The sequence below is a fragment of the Canis lupus genome, chromosome 5 (genome assembly GCF_011100685.1).
Source record: "Canis lupus familiaris isolate Mischka breed German Shepherd chromosome 5, alternate assembly UU_Cfam_GSD_1.0, whole genome shotgun sequence".
Classification (NCBI taxonomy): domain Eukaryota; kingdom Metazoa; phylum Chordata; class Mammalia; order Carnivora; family Canidae; genus Canis; species Canis lupus.
Window position 1 is genome coordinate 34,626,640 of NC_049226.1, and position 12,952 is coordinate 34,639,591.

General features: G+C 51.7%; 1 protein-coding gene across 6 annotated transcripts in view; it reads right to left on the minus strand.

The window, feature by feature from the left end:
• GAS7 (growth arrest specific 7) overlaps positions 1-12,952 on the minus strand; it is a 209,896-nt gene that overhangs the window by 83,386 nt on the left and 113,558 nt on the right. For 5 of the 6 annotated variants that reach the window (XM_038536874.1, XM_038536877.1, XM_038536879.1 and 2 more), the window contains exon 2: positions 5,155-5,275. In XM_038536874.1, the coding sequence (XP_038392802.1) occupies positions 5,155-5,275 (121 nt within the window). Of the gene's footprint in view, positions 1-5,154; positions 5,276-10,899; positions 11,049-12,952 lie in introns of those variants that run through there. The other variant, XM_038536878.1, reaches the window with a different exon arrangement.

Genomic DNA, 12,952 nt, shown 5'->3' on the forward strand with positions numbered 1-12,952 from the left:
GTAATAGCTCAAGATCCAGAAACTAAACACAACCCCATTTTTGGCAAGAGTCAACTTTTTTGGAACGGAGCACTTTTCGAGACAGCAGAGCAACAAGCCATGTCCTGACACCAGAACCCTCGGGGTTCCTGCGGCCCCAAGCTCAGGCCCACCTTGCATGACAAGACGCCCTAGAGAGAGATAATCATGGGGAGATAAGAGGAGCTGGGGACTTCCCAAAGTCTCTTAAAGCCTCCTTTGATGGCTTTGCTGAGTTTATTTGAAAACAACAGTCCTATTGCATGAACTTACTCACTGAAACTTCGTGTTAGCCATCAGGCCCAACCCTATTTATTAAAGAATCTGTGCTTCCCCCAATAATTTAAAATATCCACAATAAATCTGCTCGGTATTTCAGTCTATCTCTGAAGGTCCCTTCCTAATCTTTCCTCCTCTGCCTATCATGGTATTGCCTTATTTCTCTTGCATTCGTCTTATCTCAGACAATTATTTCAAAGTCCCTCCGCCCCTCCTTTTAGGGTTTTCCTGTAGGGCTCTCTCCTACAAGTTCGCCCTGGGTGACCTGCATGGGGCTTTGTTGTCCCTGTGGATGAAATGAAAATTGTGGGATGCTATCTGTCATTGTACCTGTTGGCCACTGCACAATGGTCAAGTGCAATCCATTCTGCTCTGTGTGTGCCAAGCCAGGCACCCACAGGGCTCCCCAGATTCTCAGAGTCCCCAATCCAGCTGCACCCCCCACCCCGAGTCACAGACCCATTTGTCCGCGAACACAGGCTAGCCACCTCTCCCCAAATATCTCCCAAGGAACCCTGCGTACAACCTGGATTCGTTCTCTTTCTTCCGAACTCTTTCTCCCTTGTGTCCCCGGCTCTCGGTGCATGTCAGAGGGACCCGAGCACTCATCTCTCTGCTGCCACATCCTGTCTGATGGATTCCACGTCTTCCTCCCCAGCCACGGCAGGGGATGCAGAGCTGACCCTATTACTTCTCCTCTCATTTAGTCTGCCCGGCCCGTGCTGACCATCCCTAAATCTTTCACTCCGCTGCAAAAGTGATCTTGCCAAAGTATCCTGATCATGCCACACGGCTGCTCTGGTTCTTCCTACTGCCAGAGGGCACAGTCTCAGCTCAAAGGACCTCGTGGGGTCATCACTCCTCCTCACCATTTTGCTCCCTGCTCATGCCGCACACGTCAGCACATGGCATCCCTGTGTCGAGGCCTCCAGATATCCACACCAACACCTGCAACGCTTCTTAGCCCCCGGGTTCCTCTGACTCCAACCAGGGCTGCAGTGTGCCAAGGCGGAGGCCGCCCCGCGTTTGACTCTGCATCTCTACAGCCCGGCTCGGTGGCCAGCCCCTGAGACAGTCCCCGTCCATAAAATCCTAAATGGATTTGAAAATAAGCAGGTGAGCCAGAGCAAGGGACTACAGATGTGAACTGGGCTTTAAGTTCATTACATGTGTAGGTGGTGTAGACACGGGGACAGCACATTCACGGTACCCAAGTCATATTCTGCAAAGGGGCTGGGGACACGAGAAGTATCTGGAAGAAGGGGAGAATGGGACAAGATGATGGGAGGAATGGTGCGCAGTGGCTGGAGCAGGGTGCAAGGCCTCGGCCCGAGTCGCAGGGAAGAAGAGGCCCCAGGGCTGGAACAGGAAGGTGGATGTGGCTGGCCTGGCCAGGAGGAGATGCAGACTCATGTGCCCCCAGAGGTCGGGGGGTCACAGAGATGAGGAGAGCAAGCAGCTGCTCTGATGGGTTATTTCCCTGCAGAAAGGGGGTCAGAGCCAAAACTATAAGAAGCAGCCCGGCAGCCAAACAAACCTGGTCTAAGGAAGCCGTCCAGAGGAAAGTCAGAAAGACAGCTGGGCTTCCCATTCCCTTAGGCGAAGGAATAAAGTCCTTAAATATGCTGTTTGGAGCCTGCAGGGTCCCTCCCAGCTTGACTATGGCTTTGCCTTCAGAAAGGCATTTCCATCTTAGGGGCAGGGCGTCTCCTCCTCCAGGAAGCCTCCTCTTGATCTCTCAGGGTCTCTTGGAACAGATTTTTTTTTTTTTTTAAGATTTTATTTATTTATTCACGAGAAACACAGAGAAGCAGAGACATAAGCAGAGGGAGAAGCAGGCTCCCTGCGGGGAGCCCGAGGTGGGACTTGATCCCAGGACCCCGGGGTCACGCCCTGAGCCAAAGGCAGCCGCTCACCCACTGAGCCCCCAAGGCATCCCTGCGACACACTCTTAAAACACCCTGGATTTCTCCTTCACAGCCCTGTTCACGAGAATAATCAAATACATATTCCTTTAAAATCTGCTTCCATTGTTAAGAAGATAAGCTCTTTGAAGAGCTTCTTTTTAGTATTATCACCAGCATCCAACAATCTGCCTGGGACTCCGGTGAGCCCGGTAAGTGTTTGTTTGTTGAACGAGTAAGTCAATCAATCCAAAGGATGAGGATGCATCACACAGTTAGTAAATAAAAGTGGCAGGCAAGACCAAGGAGCCGGGATGACGGCGAGCCCATCGGGAAGGTGGGGAAGGGTAGGGAGGGCCAGTCCTACCGGGGATAACGGAGAGTCCAGGCAGGAGTCATGAGCTCGGGGGCCCACCTGCCTTACCACGCAGTCCGTAAACTCCTGAACTAAGATCCTCCTACATGCTTGAAAAAGAATCGAAAGAAGAAGAAAGTTATTTGAAGTTCACATTCCTGGGGTACCTGGGGGGCTCAGTCGGTTAAGCATCTCATGATGCTTTGGCTCAGGTCATGATCTCAGGGCCCTGGGACTGAGCCCTGCATTGGGCTCCCTGCTCAGCGGAGAGTCTGCTTCTCCCTCTCCCTCTGCTCACTCCCCTTGCTTTTGCTCGTACTCTCTCTTTCTCACATAAATATTTTTTTTTAAGAAGAAATTCACATTCCAGTGTCCACAAATAAAGTTTTATTAGAACACAGCCGTACTCGTGGGTTTCCGTATGTCTACGACTGCTTTCACACAACAAAGACACAGCTGAGAAGCAGTTGACAGACATCACGGGAGCTTCAAGGACAAAAAAAGCGTACTACCTGGCCCTTGGCAGAAAAAAAGTTTGCCAGCCTGTGACCTAGAGCCTCTTGGGATCGCTATATCCCCAGACCCTGCCCCCAGGCACCTGCTAGAGTCTGGACCTCAGAAAAAACAGCTGCCAGATAATGTCTGTTGATATAAAACGGGGCTTTAATATCCCCTGAACGAAGAGGGAAGAGTTGAATTTTGCAACAGACTATTTCATGGCCGTGACACAACATGAGTTAGGCTAGCAGGTACACAATACGTTGTTCAAGCAATTTCTAGAACACGGGTTGTTTTTCCAACTTATTAAAAAGAATAATCATGCATATGCCTAGAAGGCGAGAGACTATGAATATCTGGGAGGATATGCATGATAAATAGCTTTAGGGAATGGAAGCGGGGATTTTTACTTGGTGTTTCTTTTTGTAACTATTGAGTTTGTTTGTTTGTTTTTACCAAGGATATACTACTTTCTAATTAAAAAGAAAAAAAGAAGAAGAAGAAGAAGATGGGGCACCTGGGTGGCTCTGGTTGAGTGTCTGCCTTCGGCTCAGGTCGTGATCCCAGGGTCTTGGGATGGAGTCCTGTACTGGGCTCCCTGCAGGGAGCCTGCTTCTCCCTCTGCCTGTGTCTCTGCCTCTCTCTCTGTGTCTCTCATGAATAAATAAATAAAATGTTTAAAAAAATTAATTAAAAGAAAAAAAGATGAACAAAACTGCAGATTTTAGAAAGCCTCTTCCACCACTCACCCACCTGCAGCCTCTCTGCAACAGAGTGGCTAATTCAGGATGAGAATGGGCCCAGAGCCTTGCTGATCTCAGGATCATATGGTCCAATTTCTGCATTTCACAGATGGGAGCTGTGCACACACACTTTTCTCTGAAACTTCAAAGTCCAGTAACAGTGCAAAGCGACTCGTGTTTGTTTTGAGGAAGTTTAAGATTAGAATGGTCAGAAATAGTTCTACTTCCCTTTTCCTAGAAACTCCAACTACGTCTTCAGCTGGGACATGCCCCTGACACCCACGGAAGGCTGGTTGCCAGGGGACGTGAACAAACCAGGCCCCCCACCCCAGTTCCCGGCCCCCGAGTAGCAGGTGCCAGCTGCCTTCTCTGCTGCTCCCTCTAAAGAGCAGCTGGCTTTCTGGTTACCAGGACACCTCTGAGCACAGGCCTGTCACCAGCAGTCATACTAATGGCCCCACTGGGTAGGAAGAGGTGACCATTAAGGCAGGTGGGGTGCACACAAGAGAAATGAAGGGCGAAGCCTGAGCCAACATGTGGCTATGGATTATATCTCACATCCTGCCTTGGCACACACATCTGCTATTCCCCGTTCCCCCCCCCCACCGCCCCAAATCGAACCTTCTGTGTTTCCATCCTTCAGAGAGGCCCAGAGGTCTGAGAGCCCTGAGCTGCATTTGCTCTGTCCTGCCCAAGACTGCCTTGTTGGAGAACCTGCCACTCCTCCTCCTATAAACTTTCTCCAGCCTTCTTGCAGCCCACTCTGCAGCGAGCCCGCATGCTGAGGTCCTGGAGCCACTCGCGAAGGTTCTGGAAGCCCACAATCACTGGGCACAAGGAGCTGTGGTTTTAACTCCACTCAGAAAGGCACTTGGGACCCATGTTACCTAGTAGAATACATAATGCATAACTAGCCCCAGCATTTCCCAGAGAACATTCCAGGAAATGCCAACCGGTGAGAGTACGGGATGCTGCGGTGAAATCAGGGAAATCTCTCGCCTCATCAGGACATGCCATGTTTCAAAATAATCATGCAGTAGCTGAACCTGGTTAACATGACATCAACCAGCGGTTGACCAGAGAACCTTCTGAGATCCCAGGTTGGAAAGCATCCCCAGAGCATGAGGTGGGGCTCAACAGAGATGCCCGAGTTTCCAGGGTTGACCCCCGACCCCCAAGGGCGGCCTTCTCCATCTGGCGCAGGCCCCCACCACCTGGCACCGTGGAGAAACCCATCGTCTGCCGCAGCCTCTTTAGGCAGGTTTCCGAAGAAATGGTGTTAACCACTGGGAGATGCAAAAGGGAGACAGAAATCCAGGGGAAGCAGGTGCACGATGCTCCCCAGAGCGGGACTCACCATTGGTGGTCGTGTTGACATAGTAACGCCGGCCCTGGGGAGACAAGTAGCTCTGCCACCCAGGTGGAAGGATGACGATCTGGCTTTCCTCTCCCGGCGGAGGGGGAACCATTCCAGGCTTCTGTGGAAGAGGAAAAGAGAGGTCACACAGGTCGGGCATTTGTACAACTGGTTTTCAGCCAGTTTTTGACCAACCAAGTCACAGGCGACTGAAGTCACCCTGGAAGAGCTGATGCTGGGAGGGGTGGGAGGTGGCCCACTGGCCTCCCTGAGGGCGGTCACAGGCCACACATGTGTGATCCGGGGGCTTGCCCAAGCATGAGGTGAGAGGAGCTCTTGATGCTTCAGAGCCAGTGCAGAAGGGACAGCTTGTCATAAAGGACAAAGGGAGGTGACAGCCAGTTAGTAGAGCTGGACTCTCTCCCAGGGGTCCCCTGGACAAGCTCTCTCCGGACGGCTCTGCAGGCGGCAGGGCCCTGATACGCTGTGCACCCCCCTTCCCATGGGATCCAAAGCCTGAACCTCCAGGACCACCAAGTACAGCCTGCTGCGCGAACCTACCAGAAGGAATTAATGCACGTCTCAGCAGAGCAAGATGTAAAGCGTCCTATAACAACGCTGAGAACGGACCAAGAACTAGGCTGGGCTTATCTGGTCCAGTGTCCAAATTGCCCCCTCGGGGGATCTGGGCACAACTGGGACCCACAGGCCAAACCACAGCTCCCTCCGTGTGCCCTCACGAACGGCTTGATCCTCTAACAGGGAGGAAGCAGGTGTAACCCTCAGAGTTACAAGAGAGGAGACTTCTGGCAGTGGGATTAAGGGCCACTTTTCTCCTCTCCCGATTACGTTATCCCTTGCATCTAAATTTCCCTCAAACAACAAAAATAAGTGGTGAGCTAAAGAACATTTAAAAATAAGGAAAGAGGGTCCAAATTAGCCCACACAGTGGCTGTGCCTTCCGAAGATAGCAAGTGGATTTAACCACACAAGGAGAGGGGCTGTGAATTTCTCCGCAAAGCAGGGCTCTGTGCGGAGGTATTAAAACTAATCAGCAACTGGGATGCCCGGGGGGCTCAGTGGTTGAGCATCTGCCTTTGGCCTAAGACGTGATCCCAGGGCCCTGGGACGGAGCCCCGCATCGGGCTCCCAACAGGGAGCCTGCTTCTCCCTCTGCCTGTGTCTCTGCCTCTCTCTCTCTCTCTCTGTCTCACATGAATAAATAAATAAAATCTTTTCTTAAAAAAAAAAAAAAAACAAAAAAACAACCTAATCAGCACTGAAATGTCCTCGGCATCCCTCCGAGGCAGTTCTGGTCTCTGATGGTGGCTACTTAGGAAAGCCAGCTAAGGAATTAAAAGCAAGCAGGAGAGATGCACAGCTCCTGCCTGTCCTGCTCTCGTATTGTCTGAAGGCTGCAAAACCAGGAACTTCTGCTCCTTGGCGCCCTGCACGCCCTCAGCAGGGATCAGGTCCATCCTAGATGCTCCTGGGACCCTGAGTGGCCACAGCCTCCCTGGAGCCACCGTGGTTAACGGCTGTTCACCCACAGAGCCTTTCTGGTTTGGCATGGAAGGCCGTCTTTGAACTACTGGGCACCAGACGGCAGCCAGGAGGTCTTCTCACCAACAGAGCATGTCCACTGACTCCAAACACACCTGAGCACGTCCACCTGGGCCTCCAGACACCTACTCTGGCCTCTTCTGGATTGGAAGGTGGTCGAAACACACACACCAGAAAGAGTCTCACAATGAGGGAAGTGTGCGTGTGGATAAATACCTCACAGGCAGGAGGTATGCACCTTGGCTGCGTGGGGCTGGGGGTCACAGAGCAATAAATAGGGAGGTTAGGAGGCTTAACCTAAGAGAGAAAAATTCTAGAACCACAGGGTATGAAGCCAGGCTGCTTCAGCTGGAGTCTGGGGTCTTAGAGCATCTGGGGTGGGAAGACCATGCTGGTGCTTCTCTGCTCAGCCTGCGGGCGGCGGGGGGGGAGGGACGGGAAATTGTTAAAGGGTATATATTATACAAGGGCCAGAGGGGGGTGCCTGGGAGGCTCAGTGGTTGAGCATCTGCCTTCGGCTCAGGTCATGATCCTGGGGTCCTGGGACTGAGTCCCACACTGGGCTCCCTTCAGGGAGCCTGCTTCTTCCTCTGCCTGTGTCTCTGCTTCTCTCTCTGTGTCTCTCATGAGTAAATAAATAAAATCTTAAAAAAAAAAAAAAAAAAAAAGCAAGGGCCAGAGGGTGACATGGCCAGAAATAGGGGACAGAGGAGAGAGGGACCCAGATGCACAGTGGAAGCAGCTCAGGCCTGGGCCACAATCCTGACTCAGCCCCCAAGCAGCCACATGATGAGGATATGACTCAGCCAGCTGCGTTTCTCTACACGTCTACACAGGAGCCCTGTTGTGGAAGGCACCCAGGAAAGCGCCCATTACCCAGAAAGCTCTGTGACAGAGGGGGTCCCAGCAGGAGGAGGTGTGTTCAAGTGCCCAGCCAGACCAGGCTTCGCACAGCCCCTGCCCCCTGAGAGGTGAAGTTCAGGGGCCCAGACCTCAGCCGGCACCTGTAACATCTGAAATGTCACTAGAAATAGTCACTTCTCCCCAGACCTCTGTTTCCAAGACGACACTAGACACGCAGCAGCAAGCACCCACCTGCTGGGGAGACCAATGTGTTAAGAGGTGGCCAATGTGACCTGCTGAGAAGGCCAGGTGGGTGGCCAGGAGACTGCTCCTAAGCGGGGCTGGGTGAGCAAGTGGAGTGGATTTTGGACCCTTCATACCCCACCTGTGAAACAGCAGGAATGACACCTGTCCTGTCTCCATGTCTGCACAGTGCCCTTCTCTTGAGAATGACTCTAGGGGGTTCATGTAACTCTGTGGGGTCAGATAAAGCCCTGGCATCCACCGGTGGACTCCGATGACCAAGGAGGTACCATGACTGCCCGCCCTGAGGTCTTGCCCACCCAGGAAATGCTGGACCCTCTGTGACCAAACCCTATGGAAGGTGCCGGTGCGGGAGCCGGGAAGGCCAAGTGGTACTGGAAGAGGAAGGGAGGAGGGCACCAGGGCCAGCTGGGCCTACTTACCAGTTTGGCCAATGCAGCAAAGGCTACCCCACATCCCCCTCCAGCATGACCACGGCTCCTGACTCTGCTCTGCCCTCCAGCCCCCAAGGCTGCCACAGTCCCCCTGCCTTTGGTCTCTCCCAGAAAGAAGACCCCCCCCCCCCGGAGGGGGGACCATCAGGACTACAAAGACGTGCAAACAAGTGGGTATGCACCCAAGAGACCTGTAAATCCACAATCACAAGCAGTGTCATCCACGATGGCCAAAAGGCGGGCAGGACCTCAAGGTCCATCATCTGATGAGCGAGTCAATGGAAAGGGGTGCATCGGGACCAAGAAGCAGAATGAAGTACTGCTACATGCCACAGTGTGGATGAACCCTGGAGCCATGCTTAGTGCCATAAGCCAGAGACACAAAAGGCCACATACCACATGACTCCGTTTACATAAAATGCCCAGAATAGGGGTATCTGGGGGGCTTAGTGGCTTAGGCATCTGCCTTCAGCTCAGGTCATGATCTCGGGGTCCTGGGATCGAGTCCTGCGTTGGGCTCCCTGCTCAGTGGGGAGTCTGCTTCTCCCTCTGCGCTCTACCACTCCCCCTGCTCATGCTTGCTCTCTTGTTCTCTCTCAATCTCTCAATGTCTCTCACAAATAAATAAAATCTTAAATGAAAAAAAAAAAAAAAAAAAGAAAGAAAGAAACACCCAGAATAGAGAAATCCACGGAAACAAAAGAGATTAGTGGTTGCCAGGGGCTGGGGTGGGAGGGGAGGGTGGACACAGGATTTCCTCTTTGGAGTGATTCGAATGTCCTGGAAGGAGACAGTGGTGACAGTTGCAGAGTACTATGGATGTATAAATACCACTCAGGATAAATTTTATGTAAGGTGTGTCTCGTAATTAAAAATAAAAAAAAATGTTTTAGTTTAGTTTTTAAGCTATGGAGGGAGCAAAGCTGGAGTCCCCACCTGCAGGCCCTCATCTGAAAGGCCCAATGCACCCACATGACCTCATGGCTCACGGCCATGGAGGGATGGGCCTCCTGGGAGAGCGGCCCCTAGCCTTCCTTCCCTAGTCCTGTGACTTCTCCCCTTCCATTCCATCAGCAGTTTGCCCTGGGAATGGGAACTAGGTGCTGAGGGGACACAGGCCCAGAGACTGGGGTCCTAACTACAATGAACAAGATGGGAGGGGGTGGGAGAAAGTGTGGAGGCTGACGGCCATTTCCTCCAACTCATAAAATCTCAACCTGATGCATATCATGGCTTTGTGGGAATCATAAAATGCTCTTTCTCCAGATGGGCCCTCGCCCTGAGTGCAAGGCTGGATCTCAGTCTCCCCGTGGGTCCCCTTGTTCAGTCAACAACCTGTTCAACTGTTTACGGAGACCCATGCTCTGAGAATCTGAAGAAAACTGTGGATCTCCTGCATGACCCCCCCCAAAGGGAGTCCGTGGTGCACATACACCCTCACCCTGTTTCCTATAAAGTATCAGCAGGCTTCTAGATGACTCAGAGCCCTCATCTAGCTGGTAATCAAGAAACATACGAGCTCAGATCCCACTTGAGTCCATCGATAATGACTTTTATTGTGCACCGAATGTTTATAGTGCTCCAAGGACTGGGCTGGGTGCTCTACACACTCATCTCTAGTTTTTACAGTTTAAATCTGCCACTTTCCCACCTCGAAATAAGGAATCTGAGACTTGAGAGAATTTAATAACTCAACCAACACTGCACAACTAAACAAATGATCAAACCAAACCTTGGCCCTAGAGACTTCCATCTGGTTACCTACAGGGAGGCCTCCCTGCTGCCCGGCTAGCCAGGGGCAGCTCCACTTCTTTCCCCGGACCACCTGACATCCCAGTTACCACCAAGGAGGGTGACAACTCAGGCCTGCTCCTGCCTGTCTCACAGACTCCAAAAGAGCATATGCCTTCCCCGGAGAGGAGCAGAAATACCACCACCCACACCCGAGCAGTCACGTTCCCGGCTGCAGGCTAACTTCCTTGTCTCCTGACTTAAAACAGCACAGCCAAAGAAATTTTCCTCTTAAGGATGGGCTACTGGTCCTCCCCGGGGAAGAAGAAAAACAACAGGCAAGCAAAGGAAAGTCACCCAGAGATTGAAAACAAACTCCCCACCCCCTGACCCTCCTTTACAGCAGTGTTTCTCAAAGGGTGGTTCCTGGAGCACCCCGTCGGTCACCTGGGGACGTGTGCTAAAAGGGCAGGTTCCAGGGCCCTGATCAAAACACCAGGTCAACCTGGAGCCTCGGAGGCTGCCTCTCAACATGCATTCTGGGTGAGCCTCGTGCCCACTGAACTCAGAAGACTGGCTGGTGTGCAGCTTCAGAGAAAGCACTTGAGAGAAATCCCACTTCTGAAAGCAACGCTGGGAGCGTGAAATTTTAATAAGCACGATTTACAAAAAGACAGGGCTTAGCTCCATGGGTACCTATGCAAGAAAGGTCTGCTATCCCCACACCCTTCAGAGAAGACTTCTTTTAAGAGAGATTGGATCTGGGCTCTGCAGCCTCCAGACAGTGCCAGCCCCCACCTTCAGCGCCCCCCTCCCTGACAGCCTCCACCCCGCTGCCCCCCCCCCCCCATCAAGTTCAGCCTGGGACTCCTTCCCCCTTAGGAGGCTTCTGGGAGCACCTGACTCTTACCTTCTCCAGATGCGAGCAGATGTTACTTGAGATGGTACCTGGCGGTCGTCACTTTAGCAGCCTGAACAGTTTTCACGGTCCCCCCATTCTATGTCTTCTCACACCCCAAGCCCAGAAGCAATAGGAGCTCCAGAGAAAGGCATATCCACAGGGCCCCACACCCCCACTCCCCCCACACCCCAATCTATATATAACATCTCTGAAGTTGTCAGCCTAACGAGCCACTTTCTGGCAGACCCGTTGCCATGGCAATGACTGCTAATGAGCTGGGTGCCGTGATTGGCACTGCTTGAAGGCTCCTCCACAAAGAACTCTTCCAGCAAGTTCTCTCTTCTGAAAGGCACAGCCAGCCAGGACCCCCCCTAAAGCAGCCAGGCTAGGGCCAGGTATGCTTGGGAGCCATCGCCACCCCCCGCCAGGAACCTCTTTGGTACTGGTGCACCCTGAGCAATCCAAGACCCAAGCCTCACTGTCACTCAGTGGGGGTTGGCCAATTAGCAGCAGTGACAGGGGCTGCAAGCGAGCCCCCAAAGACGACCAAGCTCCAGCTGGCCCGGGGACTGGAGAGTCACATCCATGCCAAATCTTTCTGCTGGACACCTGTTCAGGGTGGAGACACCCTTACACAAAGCTGGGAACAGCTCCCGAAGGAAAGATCATCTCTCCCCTGGCCAAGGGTCAGACATAGAGCATGGAGCAGGGCCCCAGCTCTCCCAGTGATGCTGCCAGCTTCAGGATCTGCACCTATAAGAATGTAGGGTGCCTTTCCTCTCCTAAATGAGCAAGTACTGTTCTCTCCAGCTCTGGCAGCCTTTCTGTGCAGTCTGGGAGTGACTCACAGAGAAGAGGAGAGGAGGAAGCAAGGTGCCCTGGTGATGGCCCAGTGCACCCTGGAAAGTGAAGTCCTCACGAGTAGTTTTCTGGTGTAGGGGTGGGGGGATGGACCCTGGCAATGTCTTCATGTTCTTCTAAGGGTGAGAGATTTGGGACCTGGAGACCTGGTTGGAGGGAGGAAGAGAAGAAGAGACCAGACAACAGAGAAATAGGCTGTAAGATTCAGGAAGACATGGCCATGGCCATGCTGTCCCTAGCGTTAGTCTCAGCACAGTGCCCAGAACACTGGATGCAGGGATGGAGGGATGAATGAATCAATGGAAACTTGGAATCATAGTAGGAACTGGCTCCAAACAGATCTGAGGCTTTCACCAAACAAATAGAATGGTAGTCCAAGCAACGTGTGTGCCCCACCTGTAACAAATCCCAGCTCCTAATGGATCCGAATGAATGGACTATTCAACGTCGAACACAGGGAGGTGGGGTAGGACGAGATAATATAGTGTCTTTCACTGCAGAAAATAAATCGAGGAACAGTATCCAGAAGCCTCCGGGGAGGCACAAACTTCAAATCATGACTTCATCTGGTATCCAGATGGAAAATCCCAGGAAAAGTGTTTAGCAACTTCAATAGAAGGAAGGGGGATAGAGCATCTGATACAAGTGCAAAAAAAAAAAAAAAAAAATCATCAGGAGAGGACAAACTAATGCAAAACAAGGGCAAGTGGACTGGAAAAAGGAAACAAATGCTATAAAAGGGGACAGGAAATTAACAAAATTGTAGGGAAATTTATGAGGTAGCGACATGCACTAGAATGTGGAATTAGTCTTGTGGAAAGCGGGGAAAAAGCATTCCTTATGTACCAAGCCAATTTAAGAATTTTTTCATGGAATGCAAAGGAAATGCACAATAAAAAAAAAAAAAAAAAAAAAAAAAAAAAAGGAAGGAAAGAAAAAGAAAAAGAAAAAAACAGGGGAACAAAAGAACAAGCCAAGATACAGATGCTAGGAGCTCCTGAAGAAGAAAAATGAAACAATAAACCATGGTTGATAGGAGGGGAAGAAGAAAAAAAAGAAAAGAGAAAACTTTGCTCAGCTAAAAGAAGATATGTATGTGCAGCGTGGCGGGTCCCACAGTGCTGCAAGCAAAATGCAAGCCCCGTGGCAGGCACGCCTTGGACCATGTATTTACACGGCAGAGATAAGCAAAAAGTCCTAT